Source organism: Paroedura picta, chromosome 7, assembly GCF_049243985.1.
Source record: "Paroedura picta isolate Pp20150507F chromosome 7, Ppicta_v3.0, whole genome shotgun sequence".
NCBI lineage: Eukaryota > Metazoa > Chordata > Lepidosauria > Squamata > Gekkonidae > Paroedura > Paroedura picta.
Genome location: NC_135375.1, coordinates 34,078,558 through 34,097,944, shown reverse-complemented (window position 1 = coordinate 34,097,944; position 19,387 = coordinate 34,078,558). Strand labels below are relative to the sequence as shown.

At 39.5% G+C, this 19,387-nt stretch overlaps 1 protein-coding gene across 3 annotated transcripts in view; it reads right to left on the bottom strand.

Moving 5' to 3' along the window:
* Positions 1–19,387, bottom strand: part of CERT1 (ceramide transporter 1) — a 65,987-nt gene that overhangs the window by 15,459 nt on the left and 31,141 nt on the right. For 2 of the 3 annotated variants that reach the window (XM_077347372.1, XM_077347373.1), the window contains exons 4-11: positions 16,536–16,643; positions 14,571–14,709; positions 12,895–12,975; positions 10,257–10,414; positions 7,410–7,502; positions 4,923–5,009; positions 3,468–3,560; positions 2,789–2,866 (exon numbers count right to left, since the gene is read on the bottom strand). In XM_077347372.1, coding sequence (XP_077203487.1) covers positions 2,789–2,866; positions 3,468–3,560; positions 4,923–5,009; positions 7,410–7,502; positions 10,257–10,414; positions 12,895–12,975; positions 14,571–14,709; positions 16,536–16,643 — 837 coding nt within the window. The remainder of the gene's footprint in view (positions 1–2,788; positions 2,867–3,467; positions 3,561–4,922; positions 5,010–7,409; positions 7,503–10,256; positions 10,415–12,894; positions 12,976–14,570; positions 14,710–16,535; positions 16,644–19,387) is intronic. The other variant, XM_077347374.1, reaches the window with a different exon arrangement.

Here is a 19,387-nt window from a genome sequence, read left to right as displayed (position 1 = left end):
GAAAGTCAATTTTTCCCTGCCACTCCTACCTGCTGCAGCCACTTGTCAACTTAAAAAAAGTAATCCTGTGGACAGGAGGAAATGGACAAAAGGCCACTCAACCAAAGTAGCTGCATTGAGAAGGAAGAAATTACTTTCCTCCATCTCTTCTGTGGCATGGTTTTTCATCCATGTGGCTCTAACGCTCTACAGGTGGCTGCTCGGGAAATGGGGGAAAAACTCCCTCTGCCAGCCTTGTACAAGGCTGCTGTGTCATCTAACCTTCCTGCTGTGCCCAATCTAACCTTCAATTACTAGATAAACAGGATAGATTCAAGTGGGTACCCGTGTTGGTCTGAAATAGCACAACAAAAATAGAGTCCAATAAATCTTTGTTGGTCTTAAAGGTGCTATTGGACTCTATTTTTGTTAGATAAACAGGTAAAAAGTTCAGCTCATGGAATTACAAAGGATAGGAACAAAGGTTTATGGCTAAGATATGTATTATCAAAGCAAAGAAATGTGATACTTCAAACATGACACATTCTCAGATTTCTTTATATTGTCAATATTCTCCACAGAACTAGGCATGAGAAGCTACCATAGTTCTCCCTCCCAATTTCCACTGGTTGTACATTTATTAAAGTTCCCAGAGACTTAGAACAGTAATAACTGAAAGTTTTCCAGATCTTTAGAGGGCAGCCCTGACTGTTACCATGAATTCACCATATGTTTAACAATCCTTCCTTGTTTTTGGTTCTATTATTAAGTTTTATGCCTTCAAAAATGCTTTTGGGAGGATGATGGTCTCAAATAGCTGTGACAGAATATTTAAGGATAATTTCAGGAATCATGAACCATGAGATTCACTAGTTCCCTGTTTTAGGGTAGCTTTATTTCCTGTCCTTATGAAGTTGAGCAATGGTGCTACTGGCTTTCTTCACACCTGTTATAAATATGATAGAGGAAGACCTGAAGGAAGAAGTCCTTTCTAATAGTAGGGCAGTTAAAGAAAATCCTTCAGAGACAGTGGAAATAACTAGAAATTTGAAAGAAGAAATCCATAAATGCAGGTTATACCAATTAATATTACTTTGTTTTCATAAGTGAACAGTAGCATAGAGTGGTAAGCACACAGTGCAAGACAGAAAGAATTTAAGCCCTTTCTATACTTCCATTTGTACCTGTTGTTTTATTTTAAGTGCGTACCCTTCACAAGGCAAAGGTATTGTGGATATATTCCAAAGTGCTTTGTCAAGATGTCAGGGGGTTGGGCTTTTTATTATTATTATTATTTAAAGAGGAATATATGTACTGAAATGGGAAGGAAAACTAGAATCACAACCAAAAATCCACTTGAGTACTACTTAGAATCCAGAATTATTTCTCATTATCCCAAAAAGACAAAGACTTAAATCAGATGCTGCAAATTAACTGCTGGCATTATGTTATTCCAATATATCAACAGACAGCAGTATTGATTTTTTTTCAATTTTCTCCTTCTAGCCTCTCCCTTCAGAGTTTTTTTAAAGGTTCTGTTACTTGAAGCATTATGCTGAAATTTTTGTACTTCCAATGCATAACGGATAGTATTATAGTTTGCTTTCAATGGCTTGCCATCAAAATACTTGCCAACCTAACAGTGATTACTGTAGAACATGGGAACAATGCAAGCCACTTTTTCCCACAGAGGAAAAAAGGCAGGGTATTAATGAATTAAATAATAAAATATAGCAAATGTGTATTTTATTTAAATTTGACTGCTCTCAACCCCCTTTCACCCTACTGAATGTGGACTTGAAGTGGCTTAGACTATTGTCACTCTCACTCAATTAACAAATCTACCCGCTCTCACAAACTAATGCACAGGGGTGGAGCCAGTGGCAACAGTTCTGCCCTTTCTGGCATGAGCCTCCCCAAGAATGCCAGCACTCCCTTCCATGAGGTCATCTAACAGCCCCTCTGTATCCTTCCAGGAGAAAAAAGATACTGCTGGTACTGAACATCTACTATGTCTTGAAAGTTTTCCATCATAGCACCTTGATGGGTTTCACAGTCTAACATATGCACAAAAAGTGCCAAGGTGTTTCCTACATCTCCAACAATTAGGGTTGATTCTTCCACACATTTAAGAGTTTTCTCTAAAATATACATCCAAGAAATGTTCAGTTGGTTCTCTAAATATGAAGTACCAGACCTTTTGATCCCCCCACTCGCCAAATTTTCTGGGGGGGGGAACCTTAGTCGCACTTTACTTGTTTCTAATAGAGAGAGAACATCTATCAATAAGTTGATTTATTTCATAACCCTACTATCAAAAGATCTTGCTTAACAGATGTCTTAATAGAAAACAACAAAATGAAGAAATTACAGGCGCTAGGGTCATTCTACATCTAACCCAAGTTGTCTTCTTTCTTCTACTAGTTTCCTTCTATACTTCCTTATCAAGACATATCTTCACTATTAATGGAATATTTCTTCCATACTGCTCCAGGCAGGGGAAAAACCCTACCCACACATCTTTGCAACATGGCAGTCAACGATTACACTTTTTGCTTTACTGTATTATAGAAAATTTAATTCATGGGGGTTTATGGCTCCATATAACTAAGCTTATCAGTCAATTCAGAAGAGTCATAAGCAAGGGCCCAAGTTGGGTTCTGGCACATAAGTAATATCTGTAGAAGAACATTTGTACCAAGTTTTTAAAAAGCACAAATGGTTAATATAACAAGAGGAACAGAGATAATAGAGAAGATGACATACAGCACAGAGATGTGTAAATCTACTCTGTTTAGTTATACAATACCTGAGTGCTGAATCTGTGAACATCATCAGAGGCACTGACTAGATCAATGGAAGACATGGAGGAAGAGCGACTATAGAGCTAACAGAGACAGACAAAGAAAAAACCAAGTAATCAGAACAAAGGCACAACAGAGCATTCAGTACCAACTTCCAAGCACAGGATAATGAAGAAAGGAAAAAACAAAAGCACCATAAGCAGTGAGCAGAGTAGCAAAGGTCAACTTCAGACACCTATCATGTATTACGCTCCAACACAACCCTGTAAAATATGTATATTCCCAGTAATGGCAAAAGTTGTTTCTTAGGATTTAAGACAAGCCTTATGCAAGTCCTTTAAGGCAGGGGTAGTCAAACCTGTGGTCCTCCAGATGTTCATGGACGTTGACTGGCAGGGGCTCATGGGAATTGTAGTCCATGAACACCTGGAGGACCACAGGTTGACTGCCCCTGTTTTAAGGTGATATAAAGTTTGCTGTGAAATTCTGTATGCTGAAAATACAGGCACCATTGCTTATCAGAACTCACAAAAAGCTACCCTTTTTCCTCCAATGTCAAAAGCATTTTGAATGACTTGATCCACTCCAAGCAGGAACCTCCATCATAATAGTTCACTTACACTTGTCAGAATACAAAATGCTGACTTCAGGGATATGTAAAGGAAAGGATGAAAATAATCTTACCTTCTGAACATATCTGTGAGTTCCCACACCAGAATATGCATCACCAGATGGCAAAGATGATGGCCAATGTAATCTGACTTTTTCACTCTGAGACTAGACAGAAAAGATACAATCACTAGCAAGCAACATGCAACAGCTGTTTGATGTTGAGACAACATAAGTTTAGGCATAGTGATCACAGCTAAGTTTGGTCACTCATGCAAGCAATCTTGCCCCTCTATCTTCCCTTTGCTTATTGGTTGAAATAAGCCTTAGCTTGTCATGACAACAAAATCATACAAACTAGTATCTGAGCAAGTTAGGAACTGAGGGAGAAAAGTGGCACGTTGGGGAAAACAGGCAGCCCACCAAGTCCATTCATGATGGCCAAGTCATACTTTAGCAATTCTGTCTGAAACATGCCAAGATGGACAATTCCTAGATAACTGTCTAAGGCTAACCCAGCACACTACCCCACATTCCAAATGCAAAATCTTAACATATACAATGTTTGCCCTGTGTAGGTAAACACAAAGGAAATGCCACTAGGTTTTAAGCACAAATTTTGAAGAATATTTAGAAAGCAGAAAAACAGAATTTAGATCCATAACCTAATTAAAAATTTAACGTGCTCAGTTAGTTTAAGTAATAAAGAAATGAACCCATGCTCCTGAATATTCATATTTACAAGTAGCATTCTGCTAGGCTACAACAGAACACTACTACAGATATTAAATGGAGCATATTAATTTACAGACATGTGTATTGGATAAATATTGCATGTTCTTGAGTAGGAACAGACATGAATTGGTTCACAAACTAACATTTGGCAAAACAATTTTCAAGGAAGGGGATTTCTCCAAACATTTACCAGACTTTTGTCTGGTTTGGTTGTTTGGGCTATTTAAACCTACAGTTGAGCAGGGCAAGTCCACCCATCAGCTATTAGGTTTAAATAGCTGCAAGTGGAGGGAAGCAAAATGGATCAGTGAAATCGTCTGCACCCATTTCAGGGGCACCTGCCCAACTTGCCAGTCATTTCAATCTAACAGTGGGTCAGGTGCACCCATCAGGTTTAACTCACCCATTTCATTTCCAAGAAGGGGGAAGTGAAACAGACTGGTGAAAAGGTTTGCAGGGGGGTGGGGTGGGGTGGGGTGCAGGGCTTGCAATGGATGGTTGCACAGCAGGACAGGTGTGCCCATCCACAGTTAGGTTTAAATCATATAGCCCATGTGCTTTGCTCCCTCCCTCCAAGCTGATAGCCATTTAACTCTTCTCAGAGAAAGGGGGTCTGAACTGGCTGGTTTGATTCAGGAAAACTCTGGTTCTATTTAGGGCTCAGTTTGGGTTTGCTCCAAATCCCAAACTAAACTGGGATTTTTAAGTTTGTGCTCATTCCTATACTTGAGACCTAACAAAGTTCCTCTGTGACATGTTGCAGCATTTAACTGTATATTTAAACATTAAAATTACCTGCTCTTCTATTTTATCATGCCTATCAAGAGCAGCTTCGACAGCATCAAAGAACTCTTCTTCATTAATCAGACTGTTGGGACCTTCCTAAGAAAAGATTGGAGAACAGTAAGTCTGTAACTGATGCAAAATTGAATTTGTTAGACAGAAAACCACATGCGCTTCAAGCTCTTCATCGCGCTGAAAATAAATGTAGTTCAGCTGGAACAGTTCTTCTAAAAATACAGCTGTACATTTCTGGTAAAAACTCTGCTTCTAACAAATTTCTTTAAAAATGGTAACACCATGTTTCAAACTCACTTATCATTATCTTTCATACTTATTTTAGACTTTACATTTAGAGGGAAGTGAATAGAACATGGGTCTTTGCTATTTTTTGAGTTAACAGTTCAAGTTATCCATATATAACCAAAATAACACACAACGAAGGACGTATATGTTCTATTCGTATAAGGATGTCTTTAAAAATAAGGAGTCTTAATGTCCCCCCTTATTATTATTATTATTATTTGATGATTTATTTCCCGCCACTCCCTACAGGCTTGTGGTGGGTAACAATAGTCTTAAACCATTAAAACCCCCGTTAAAAGACTATAAAAATACCCAACACGGCAGAAAATACCAGTCTTCCCTACCTGAACAAGGGCATTGGTAGATGGAGGGTGATGATGACTACTTCAAACCCCCCAGGGGGGCAATGTTCTTCCTTGCCAATCCCAGCCTCAACCATAGACCTGGCGGAAGAGCTCCGTTTTACAGACCCTGCAGAATGTTGACAGCTCCCGCAAGGCCCGCAGCTCACCCGGGAGCTCATTCCACCAGGTGGGGGCCAGGACAGAGAAAGCTCTGGCCCTGGTTGAGGCTAGGCGCGCTTCTCTGGGGCCGGGAACGATCAGTAGGTTTTCTCCCACAGAGCGTAGAGCCCTGCGGAGCACATAGGGCGACAGGCATGTGGGTCCCAACCCGTGTAAAGCCTTAAAGGTTAAAACCAAAACCTTGAACCGGATCCGGACAGCAATTGGCAACCAGTGCAGCTGCCTCAGCACCGGCTGGATGTGGGCCCTCCAAGGTGTGGGACAACTTCTCAGTTCTGGGACAACTGGATATCTATATCTACTTCATGCATGTTATACAGACAAGTAGATAGACGCTTGAAATTAAATCTACTAATACAGAGGAAGATGCAGCCAGAGCTGTTTTAAACCCCATTATCTTAATTTTTCCACAATGGTATCAGTAGCACTTAAATTTGCTTCACTTGAGAAGGCTCATGCCTCAAGTTATCTCATGGATATGCTGCTCAGTAGATATTTATGTTCTTGTCTGCACAGATGTTGCAGCACAAAGATCATAATTGGTCTTGGGACCTGATAGAAACACACGAGCTAGTTTTTTATCCCTTTTTCCCCAGTTATTTTACATAAAAGGCATAACTGATACACACTAATCATGACATATATTTCAAAGTTCTTCCTTGCATTTCTTTAATTTTGACACTTTAGATTTTGTATATATAATGCAGTTATGACAATACTTTGATTCAAGGGTAACTGTGCTTTCCTATCACTTTTCTCTGATGTTTTTAGCTGGCTGTGTTCTTAATTTGCATTGATGGAACTACTCTGATGGTGACTGAATAGGAAGGAGATCTGTTAAGAACAGCCTAATGAAAGTGTCAACTGAGTGTTCAGCAGCAATAAAACAATTTTATCTGAGACAAATTCTGAGGAAAGAAATGAAAAATAAGATGGTGAATATCATAATATTCTTGTATAATATATGGTGGAAATGCACTTGGAATACTGTGTATGGGTTTGGTTGCACAGAGCTAGAAAAGGTGTAAGGAAGGGCAAGCAGGATAATCAAGAGAAAGGCAGAAAGAGTTTAAATATAACTAAGTTGGGGATGTGATAGAGATTTAAAAACTATGCATGGTAGAGAGAATGGGGAGGCATAACTTTCATCTTTCTCACAAAATATTAGAAATCCAAGGGCACTCAGGTCAGAACAGCCAAAAAGAAGTGGTTCTTTGGAATTCACTACAATAAGATATATTGAGGGACACTACTTTAAAACATTACAGGATTTAAAAGGGGATTGGACAAGTTCATGGATAACAGGTCCATCAGTAACTACTAGCTACAATGGCCTAATGGGACCTTCATATTCAGATGTGCAATATACTTGCCAGCAAAAAAGAGATTCTTTGACCACTGAACCCCTGATGTGAGCCTTGTCTGGCATCTGGCTAGCCACTGTATAAACCAGGATGCTGGACTAAGAGGGTTTTCATCATATATTTCAATACAGTTCAGTCAGTAATTTGAAAGTGAAAACTTTAGTAAGAAATCTTGTTGTTAGCATGCCTTAAAAGGTACAGAACCATACCCTTTTTTTGATTTACCAGAAGCTGACACTGAGATTTTGCTTTTGGGAATTCAAGATGCAGGATAAATATTTAATCAGTAAACTGCATATTGTTCAAACCTCATAGTCTGGCCCTCCAAAATGCGACTTTTTTTTAAGCTCTGTCATAGCATTTTTGTATGCTTCTTCAATCCTCCTCCTCTTTTCAATTTCCTGTGAGGACACACAAAGGACAGAAGTTTATTACCCAACCAAACACGGAGGAAGATATCAGAACATGATCAGATAACACCTTCATAAATTACCAGTTCATGCTGCAAGATGCAAAGGCAGAGAGGAATGTTGGGCTACTGCTAACAGTACAAAGAAAATCTACAAAGACCTGATGGCCAACAGGATCTTTATTTGCTGTTTATGATAACCAACACATGAGCTATGAAAATGCTGAACACGAAGAATTGTTCATCAGGAAGAGATGTTAGTTATACATGAATATAATACATATATGTGTGTATGCAATACACAGATTAAAACAATTTTGCTACAATTTAGTTATTTAACATTTATATCACACCTTTCTGCTCAATCAGGCTAGCAACTGAATAATCATTTCAATAGTTTTCCTCCAAATCTGTTCTTAACTAGTAGAGACCAATTTTGCAAGTTATCCAGAATGGTGAAAAACAAAGATGATGGTGAAGATCTCCACCAGGAGGATCTTCACTAACTGGGTGAGTGAGTAACAATGGGGCAGATGGAAATTCAGTGCTAACAAGTGTAACGTGAGATATGCTAGGGGGGGAAATCCTATTTCAAGTACAGGCTCCTGGTGTCTGAACATGTTGAGGGTGAGAGGGAAAAAGATTCTGGGGTCACAACTGAATGAAAGTGTACAGCAGAGGTGAAAAAGGCAAACTGCGTTGGGGGTTATTAGGAATGGGATTAAAAATAAAATGGCTGATATTGTAATATCAGACAGATTTATGGAGTAGCCTTATTTGGAATACTACGTGCAGTTCTGGTCACTGTAGCACAAAAAGGACATTGCAGAGGCAAAAAATGTACAGAGGAAGGTGACAAAGGAAAGGCTGAAGAGTCCAAAATTTTTCGATAAAAGAGGTGACTAAGTGTGTGTGGGGGACACATGATAGAGGTTTATAAAATTGTGCACGGGGTAGAGAGAGTTGACAAAAACAATTTTTCTCACTTTCCCAAAATACTAAAACATAGGGACATTCAATGAAGCTGATAGGCAGTAGGTTCAGGCCAGAAAAACAAAATATTTATTTATATAACAAGTTACTAAAATGTGGAATTTGCTGCCATAGGATGTAGTGATGGCCATAGGCATAAACAGCTTTAAAAAGGGACTGGACAGATTCATGGAGGATTGGTCTAGAACTTTGGTGACTAATGAGAACCTTACATTCAGAGGCAGTAAAACCTCTGAAAACCAGTGTCAATAGGAAACACAATAGAAAGCTTCAACCTCTTTATGCCCAGCCTTTGGCCCAGGAACTGGTTGGCCACTGAGAAAGGATGTTGGACTAGATGGACCAGTGGACTAATCCAGCAGGGCTTATGCTCTTATTTTGCCCTTTAATAGACATAATTTTAAAATATATACAGAGGCGATGGTATGTATGAGCAAAAACAGAAAAAATAAACCAATTCATATACATTTTTGCATTCCAGAGCAATGTAATAGGAATTACCCCACAGCAGCATTTACTCCGTCTTAGATGCTATGAACTCAGCATGCTATATCCTGTTGTACCATCTCATCCACCCAGCAGCCCGCTGAACAATGAATGCTGGGTGTCAAGGTCACCTTGCAGATACAGTGTCACAAAGTAGCCGATGGTATGGTGATAAAGGAAGTAGAGGGAATTTGGCAAAACATGTGTAGAAAAGTATGGCACAGCAAGCTTTCCATTCATACCGGTGAGGAAATTTTACCAAACTGATTGGCTTTTCTGAAGCCCTCCCCCCATGTGCCTCGTGGCATATGAAGCTCCTTTGAGCTTCAAAATTGGCTTTCCAGGGACTTTCAGGAACTCCTGAGAGAAGCAAAATGCAAGCCAAGATCTTCTTCCACTGATGCATTCTACTGATAGTTTGCAACAGAAGCTTTGCACACTCATAAAGAGTTATATAAAAGATACATAATTAAAGTAGTTTCAGGTAAGGTCCAGCCTGTGTAACACATTAGCTCCATTATTGAAACCAAAATTCTCAAAGTGTCAGGGGTTGGTGTGTGTGTGTGTTTTTTTTACTGTGTATTCTTCTTATCAGCAAACCACCATGAGAGAGTGAGAGCGAAGGTGAGGAGTGTATGTATATTCAAAAGTTGATATCAATCTTCAGGTATGCTATTTAAATAAGGGTGTTGAAATAGAAACTTACAGGTAAAACCCCTCAAAGTCCTCTATCATATACCAGCACTTTCTTCATACTTTTCAAAATATTTCTGTCAAGAACTGGTACTTAAGACATGTTGATCAAGAGCATTGTAGAATGTCGAAAGAAATATTTGTGTTTTATTTTAAGTTCTGGACTGGATTCATCCCTACAGAGTTAAATCATTATCCCTATAGCCCAGTACTATTTCCTATCAAAAAGTGTTGAAGTAAACTTCATAACATAACTGTAAACATTTCCAAATGTTTGAGCAGCACTCCTAAGTAATGGGTTTTCCTGGTTCTCAATTGGATCTAAACATTCCTCAACATTGGGCTTTAATTTTAAATAACAATTTGCAAGACAGAAATAATGGCAACAACCAATAGGGAACAATCAGGTGATAGCTGGATTAAAGGACCAGGATGCAACATGATATTTTGTTGCTATCAGAACACTGTTCACCAAACACATATTGAAAGTACTTAACTGCATGTGAACCCAACCTTTACCATCTTCAAATATAGTTTACAGTCAATACAGATACCAGAAGCTGCAAGGCCTTACCTTATCCAGTCTCTTCTGCCAGCACTCTTCACGTTTTACCATTAGCTCAATACAATGCGAAAGTGTAGCAAGGATTCCAGCTGTCGTTGCTTTGAAAGTTATAGCTTCCCCTTTAAAGTCTATGCCATTTATTCCTTTGGGCGTCACATAGGGAAACACTAAAACAAACAGATTAGGCATTTATCAGTACAAGCTTCAGTTATTCCAATGAATATGCTACCACAAAAAAGGCATGAACTGGAATTCTGGCCTGGAATTAAATACAGCATTCACTGGAGTGGATTTGCAGAGCAGTGTGTGTGTGTGTGTGTAGGTGGGGGGGGGGGGGCTACAGGAGAAATGCCCTTCTTCTGCAGCTTCATCTTTGTTTAGTATATTCTCTCAATACTGTTTTCAGTAGGGTCTACTGACCTCCAAGAACAAAAGTCTAAAGACTCGCTGAACTGTAGCAGGATGATAAAACAGATGCTCTCACTCCTCAAAGTCTGTAGATGGCTGGATACCATATTATGTTAAAAGGGATGAAGGCAGTCTGTGCTATTTTCTGCTTTGGTAATCATACTTGCAGTTTGATACCTCTGCCCCAACTACCAACCAGATATGCCTGGATGGGATTGGTCACCTAGAATGATTGACAGGCCGATGAGAGGCGCATTGCTCTCTTCTTCCTTTTCAAGCCACAGCTGAGGAGGGGAAGATGCGAGAGATGGCTGAAAAAGGCGCGACAGCATGAAGGTGAAGAAGGGACAGGAGATGCAATCTACTATTGCATGTTTGGGATCAGAATACAAGTTGTTATTTTGACTGGTATGCGGAAAGGACCTAAGAGTTATTAACAGCATAATCTAAAGACTAGTTGACAAACTGTTCAGATAGTTAAGTAAGCCTAGTGCAGCTGTGCTAGCGTAAGGGACAGAAATGGGTAGCACTACAGAACAAGATTCAGTTTCCATTATAAACCCCTCAGCCATGTCCCTGGATTCCAGGATAGCTCCTGGAATCAGTATAATTTTATGCTAGTGAAACAACAGCTGCTCTGCAGTACAGTCAGGGCTCACCTCAGGACATCAAGTAAATCTGCAGCTAATCACAGCTAAATACTACATAAGCTCCAGCCTGATAAACTATGCAGCATGGGGCTTCCTTCTAGTATCATTATAGGCATACTTAGAACATACACACATGCACGTACACAAACACATGCTGCTGCAGTGATTGGCCTTTGGCTCTAACAAACATCCAAAGAGGACATCAAGTATTATTATAGCATCTGTTTCTAACACTGCTCTGCTTAGAACTCTGCCAATCCATTTTACATCATGGACACCAAACGAAAACCAGTGTGACGGCCAGTGTGGTGTAGTGGTTAGTGCTGGACTAGGCTCTGGGAGACCTAGGTTTGAATCTCTGCTCTGTTGTGGAAGCTTGCTTAGACCACTCACATTCTGTCAGCTTACCCCACCTCACAGGGTTTAAGTGAGGGTTTGTGAATATAAAATGGAGAAGAAGGGGATGTTTTGGATGCCAACTGGGGAATAAGTATGTAAAGTAAACCTCTACTCCTGTTCCACCTGAGTAAGCATGGGAGGAGGATCTCAGGCCTCAAACTTGGATTGTGGCAAGTGCCAAAACCACTGTAGCATGGACCTACAATGTGTGAGGGTGAAGGTATGTGAAATGGAAGAACAATTTGTGTAGAGTGTTGGAGCTCACTTGAGGTCTGCTGAACTTTAGTCATGACTATTCTCATAGGTTTTTTTTTTTAACTTAATCCAGACAGCCAACCATCATGGGGAAGAGTCAAGAATGGACTGCATTCACACTGCAGTGCTAATCATTCAGGAACTATAACATGACCAACAGATGCTATGACTAGTGAGCATCTACATGATCTATGAAGTTGCCAGTACTCTTGCTCTAGCTTGAATCCTTCACTAATGCAAACTGCTTAACAGATAACTGTTTAACCTGCACAGTCATGCAGTAATTGGGACTGCTCCCACTTTCTAGTACAGAATAGTCAAACTAGATGGAAATAAATACAATCCAAATACTACAACTTAAAAAGAAACATAATAAAAAACACAATTAAAACCTAAATGCAATCAAGAAGGAAAATCCAGTAACAACCTTCCAAAGAAACAATCAAGGAAAATGCAGTAATAACTTTCCAAACCACCATTTACCACCACAGCAAAATCCAAACCCTCCATAATCCAAAGAACTACTTCTTAGTAGTTATCAATAACTAGTAGATATTAAACAGCATGGAAGGTAAGATACAGCATTGTGGAATCCACATGCCCAAGGTCAGGGAGAAGAGGTACATTCTCTATCTTCTGGACTCTGCCTTCCAAAAGGTCTGGACCCACTAAGAATGACCTAACACTTGTTTCCCAACCACATTTTACATATATTTTTGTTTGTACAGCCTCTATGACTAACAGGAGTTTTGAACTCTTAAAGCTCCAAAGTGTTAAAATAAAATAAAAACACTGTATGGTCTTCAGATGGTTGATCCCACTCAGACAGTTAATCAGACAGTTATATTCCACACACTTTTGCATTAGCTCTTACGCTACTCTTTTACCAATGGAATACTTAGTACTTAAAGTATCATAAATTTATATGTACTCACATTTTTCTTTACTACAGTTATTATGCAAAAACTCCCCATCAGGGCGTGTTGTAGGAAAATCGTCTTCATCATCTTCTACCACTGCAAGAGAGAGATTATTGCAGCATCTAGTTGGGGCACCTTTAATATCACAATATATGGAAAGTCAGCTAGCCAGGGTTTTGTTTTTGCTCTTACTGGAGGTTTTTTTTTTTTTTTAAAGCTGCTTTCCTATATGGGAAACAAGATGAACATTCTTATATGTTAAAAGTATATATGTGATAAGAAAAGCAGAAATCTAAATACAAGAGCTAGTACAGCTGTACTACTTGGGGATTACTTGATAACACCAGAGATCTTTAATCACATGCTCTAGTGTTTTATTTGTTTCAGATGAGTCATTCCATGACTTCACACATTTAAGAAATGTTATGCCTTCAGCTTTCCAGGAGAGGGGAAAGCAATCTTTGGCTGACCTCATTATTACATTTACAAATTTACTGTAAATGTCAAGATTTAATACAGAGAATGGCTGGCCATTAACAGTAAAATCAGTATCATAGCAAACAGAGAAATTTCCTACTGCTTAACTGTGTTACTTTAGTATTTCTGTAGTTAAGGCTGATTCTAGGTACACTTTCTTGGAACCAATCCTCACACAACTCTGTGGGACTTCTTTCCCATAGGACCAGACAGAAACAACCTTGGATTTCTTATTTGAACGTAATGGGTGCATTTGCACTTCGGTTTTATAAGTGCCCATTTTCCAAGGCGAATTCACATAGCAACAGAGGGCCTGCATTAGATTACTGTGAAAAGATAGCATATCAGGTCCAAGCATCCATGGATACTGTGGCAGACGGTCAGATTTTCATTGCTTATAGAGTCTTATAAGAGTAAACAAACATGTGGTTAATCTAAAATATTGATGTCCACCTTTCTCTTATCAGGGTAACTTATAGCATCAGATATGAATGTAAAAGGAACAGAGGACTCAATAGCAAACCAGTTAGAGCCTAAAGGATACAATTCCTTTGCTCAACACAACACTGGTTTGGATCTAGCCAGGTTTTTAAAAAGCACGCAATTCTATTTCCATCCATACTACAGCCCCTCTCTCAACTGGCTACTGTACATGATGCTCCGCATAACCTTCCTTAATGGTTAAAGACCACATCTCTCTTTGTCTGAAGCAGAAAGCTGGCTGGATCGAGCTTATTACCTGACTGCTAAGAAGACTGCCAGCTAGAATGTTATGTCTTTTGATGGCTGACATATGCAAGACCTGTAGAGCAGAGGTAGTCAACCTGTGGTCCATGGATTACAATTCCCATGACCACAGGTTGACTACCCCTGCTGTAGAGTGCTTGATTCAAAAGTACAAGAATATCCAACAGGGGGCATTGGAGGAGATGTGTATTTAGCATACATAGATTAGGAACTTACTAATATTTTTTCATATAGTCTTCCCCTCTAGTGTCCTGACTGGCTCATTTGGGCACATCTTGATTCTTTGAGCATACTTCCTTCCTGCTTGCCTCCATAACGGACTAACAGAACAGTTAGACAGGACTCTCTCTCCTCTCATTCTATCCAAAGTTTGTTTCTCTTAATAAAGATATATTATGTTAAACATCTAAGTGGTTTGCTCTTCTTTGCATATTTAATTCAGCCAACATTGACTTCAAGTGAAATACCTTTATCTCTCTGGAGCTCATCCTTGGAAACAGCATCTGCACAGGCATCAAAGTATTTCTGTAATGTATCAACCTGTCTGCACAAGATATCTCTGAAGGTTTCCATTTCAGCAAGTTTCTCACGCAAACTATGGCCCTTCTGAAAATGCAGGAATTAAAAATACAATATTGAGCTGATATTGCTAAGTTCGCTCAACTGAAAAAGTATGCATTGATCATTATTAATTTTCTGGTTATTGTGCAATGACGCCATTTGATCTGGCAGACATGCTCAGAACTTTTTAAAAGCAAGTCCTGACAAATCTCCTTTGTATTGAGGATCCAGCACAGGAAGTTTAAGAGACTCCTAACAAATCCAGTAAAAGTTTGGTTATCTGGCTCCTCCCCTCAGCTACCATATACCTGGTTCTGCCCCAGCTGGCCAGGCTTAATGCTTCTGGTCATTGCTGGGCTTCTGATAGCCTGCCTCAAGCTGTCAAGAAGCAGCTCTGCTGGAAGGTTCTGGGGCAACTGACCTGCTTGCCTGCCTTTTATACAGGACAACTTTGTGGCTTCTGGGGAAAAGGCAAGGGTCCTGGGCAGGTATTGCAGCTGCTGCCATGGCATTTCCAATGGGGTGAGATCCGGTTGCTGTGGAATCTTCTGGGTAGGGGTTAATGTAGAGCAAGATGCTTGAGTATCTGGCACATTTGATTAGCTAGCAACTCTCCCTTCCCCATTAGTGCCAGTGCAAGAATATTGTGCAATAAAAGCACCTTTATTACTCTTAATCAGTTCTCTTTAATGTCACCTCTATATGCTACTTTACCTGGAACTGATTTTGAAAACAAAAGACTACATGGTTATACTGTCTTTCAGCTGCCACATTAATTTATTCTGTTTTCACTTTGCATAGGACTTAGCCACTTATAGATTCTGATGATTTTGCTTTGTTAAAGCTTTTCTCTGTATTTCACGTTTCTGATTAAATGGACTCATGTATTTTTTTTTGCTGAAACAACTGAGTATTGGTTTCTCAATGCTGACTGCCACAGACTGGTGGATAAATCTACAGCTGCTATATCTTTTACTTTTCACAAGAAAAGTGTCTCAATGCAAGTATAAAAGAAAATTGGGTATAGAATTGTCTAAATTGTTTCAGGAAGCAAAAATAATGGATTATAAAAACAAGTGTGTAAGAGTGGCAAATAGTTCAGGAGAAGGTGCTACATTGTTTCAGAATTATGTACCCCCCAGATCATTCAGCCACTGCTTTAATTTTTCTATATTTTTTCTCCTGTTGAATTAGTAAAGACTAAAAGATGTAAGAAGCCCTACTAAGCTCTCATTCCTGTGTATATATGCTTAGGACTTCACTCTAAATAATGCAAAAGAAATAGGATTTTATTTTCTTTCTGACAGGCCGCCTGCAGAAAGGCTCCCACCACCATGGTTCATGTACACTCCCCAAAATTTTCAAATGCTGGAGCCACCCATGCCAGCAAGCCTGATGACTAGCCAGCTAAGAGGAGTGAGCTTGATGCTGCCAGCACCAAGTGCACAAAAACAACCACCTGTGCTTTGGCAGGTATGACTACTTGCCAGCAGAACACATAGCACATGGTTCTATTATTTATTGTTACACTAAAATATTTCCATGCTAGCTCAAAAGGCTGTTAGGAATACAAGACACTTGGGGTTTGTGGATCTCTGCTGTTTTTCTAGCAGCGAAAGACATAAGCTCTGTGAGCTTAACAGCCAAAAAAGGCAAGTGGTAAAAAGAGATTCTACAACAGACACTTGAAATAAGGAGTTAACCAGATATACAGTTCCTGAACTCAAGCATAGCTAACTTCTTAAAAATAATCTTGGAAAATTATAATACAGCTCTCTTAGCTCAAATTTCTGCAAAACCTTATGAGTGTAAAACTTCAGTAACTGTATTTCTAGAATACAATCAAGGCATTTTCATTATTTGCCACTCACCTTAAATGAGGAGGTGGATGTTGCAGAATATCCACTTGCTCCAGACACAAGAGACACCATAGAGCCATGGCGTCGCAAGCTTGATTCTGATCCATAGCCAGATTCAGTCTACAGAGAACAACGCATGCATTAATTATGAAACAGGAAGCAAATATATATATATATATGTAACAGATTTCCCAACATTGATTCATATTTGCTTATTAATTCACTTCCTTTGAGAAAGGTAGTAAAAAGGAAATGCTACCAGAAAGATGCCTAGAGAGAGAAAGAAAATTTTCTGCATAGTTCAGGTAATGAAAAGCCAATTACAGAAGGAAGTTCCTTTTAGCATAGTCTTCCAAAATAAACAAAAAGTCAAAGAAAGCTATCAGTGGGCGTTATTTCCTTCATTTCCTTCTTGTCTCCTTTACCCACAGTTCTGATTTTTGTCTCTTCTCTCCCACAACTATCATTCAATTGATGAGCTGCTTATAAAATCTCTGCTGCCCCAATTCAGGGACCTTGATTTGCTCAACAGATCTTCTATTCAGCAATAACGACTGCAGATGCAAGCCTAGAGGAGAGGGACCTGGGGAGCTCATCTACAGGCTATGGATATCAATTCCTCTGGGGAAAATTAAGGCTTTGGAGGGCTGAGTCTGGGGCATTGTACCCCAACTGAGGTTCCTGTTTACCTAGGCTTCATCCCCAAATCTCCAGGGGTTCGCCAACCTGGATCTTGGCAACCCTACTCACCATTCCGTTAGTGGCAGGGTTGACTGGGCAACTCTACTACACACCTAGCAATAGGCAACCAGAAGATGAGAGACTCTGGGGATTCAGTGAAGGAGGATTTTTGATGGATCAATAATGAATGCATATTCAAGGAAGCTTGATGGTAACAGTGAAGTTCCACACTGCCTTTATATCGCATTTCACTTGCATGACACATGAACCAGGAAAAGGACTTCAAAAAATGGTTAGCTAACTGCATTGTGATATACACAATGAAGTACTGGCTGAACAACAGGCTTCTTGTGGATGGTTAGGTGGTGCATGAGACACTAGAGAGTTGATGTTAATTCAGCATCAGAGTAACTGCACTGAGCACATTCAGCCGGAATAGCCAACCAAAAAGTCCTTTGTTTTACCTGCATCATCCAGATCTCCAGATAGTGACTTAACTAGTCACTATCATTGTACTGATACTGCTTAGAACTTGTGTGCATATGTACAAGGGAACTATCATTTCCTTATACACACACACCTCTACAGTAGTACAATCAACTGATATGCACAGAGACAACAAAGAACGCTTCGATTCTACTCAAGAGTTGCAATAAAAAACATGTTTCTCTTTTGTAGCCCCCAAGCAACACACGTAAGAGACTCACTGGGAACTTAAGCAGAGACACCCTTTCTAAGCTCATCACTGTCAATTGGCTCAGAAGGGAGCAGCTCTGCTTAGGATTGCACTGTAAACTGTGCAATGCTGATATCTGCATAGTTCCAGAAAGCAGTGGCAATGACACAGACAGAAGTATGCAAGAAACCTCAATCATTAGCCTGGGACTGAGAAAAGACTATCACAGAAGAAAACAGAGAAAAGCAAAGAATATAATTTTTGAAACCAGTGCATAAATGAATGTACAAAAAGCATGCAGAAATGGAGACTGGCACACATACACAGATATCATGCAAAGCCCCATCATTTTATCATTGCAACATCTAAGCCAGTGCAGATTCCTGCTGCACTTTCTATCTCTCAAAGAGCAGATCATTAGCTATTCACTGCAGAAATAACTCCATTAAAACAGATGAAGAACATCGATATAAGCTTCTTCTACTCAAGTACAAATACTCCAGCCACCAAACAAACGAAAACACCCTTGCAGCCAAAGTCTACTCCACCGAAAAGCAGATAGCTACCGTTCTGAAATTAAAGAATTTGCTTACTATTGTAGCAATCAATATGCGACAGTAAACATTAATGCCAATTACCATGCCGAACATCCAGAAGCCATTTCACAGTTATCCATGCATGTGGTGTAGCCTCAAAGCGACACTCAAAACTGACATTGTAAGCACACTGCAACATCTTCACCAGGTTTTTGCATCTCTGAGCAGACTCCATTATTCCTTTCAGAAAGCTGGCTCACAGATCAACAGACAGAAGTGGAAAAACTTCCCATGATCCTTATGAAATATTTTGTTGGCTCAGGCAATGGTGTCCATTGGCAGCAAGACACATAATTAAAGAAACAGCACTCAGCAACACAAAAGCTAAATGTATGCACTCAAATCAAGCCTTCTGTGCTTAGTCAACTGTCAGAGAAGGATTTCCTTACGTGGGTCAATAATGCTTCAGAGAAAAAGCATAGGCTCATGGGAAGCATCCCTCTACGGGTTCCTGATGCAAGAAAATTTTATTTTAACTCCTTGTGGAACTGAACTCTCACACTAGAAGACATTTTCCTCAACTCCTTCTAGACTACATAAAGCTACAGAGAGTAAGCAGCTTATCTTTTATACTAAAACCATATTTAGTAATGAGAATACATCCTTATAGACAGCTATCACAATTTGCTTGCAGAATTAGTACATGTGAAATACTACTTATTTAAGCAATTTTATGTTCCCTCTTCCAAAAGGTGTACAGCTAAATATATTGGTTATAGTGGAAATATGCTGCATGGAAAACAATTCATGATCATGAATCGATAGGGATGTTCTGGAAAAATTAAATCTTGAAGAGTCTCCCAATCTCTTCTACTCATAATCTCTCCACCAGGTGGAGTCTGGTTATTTCTTCTGAGAGATTTAGTAGCACAACCTTTATCAGGACCAACCAAGCACACTTCTCAAAATAC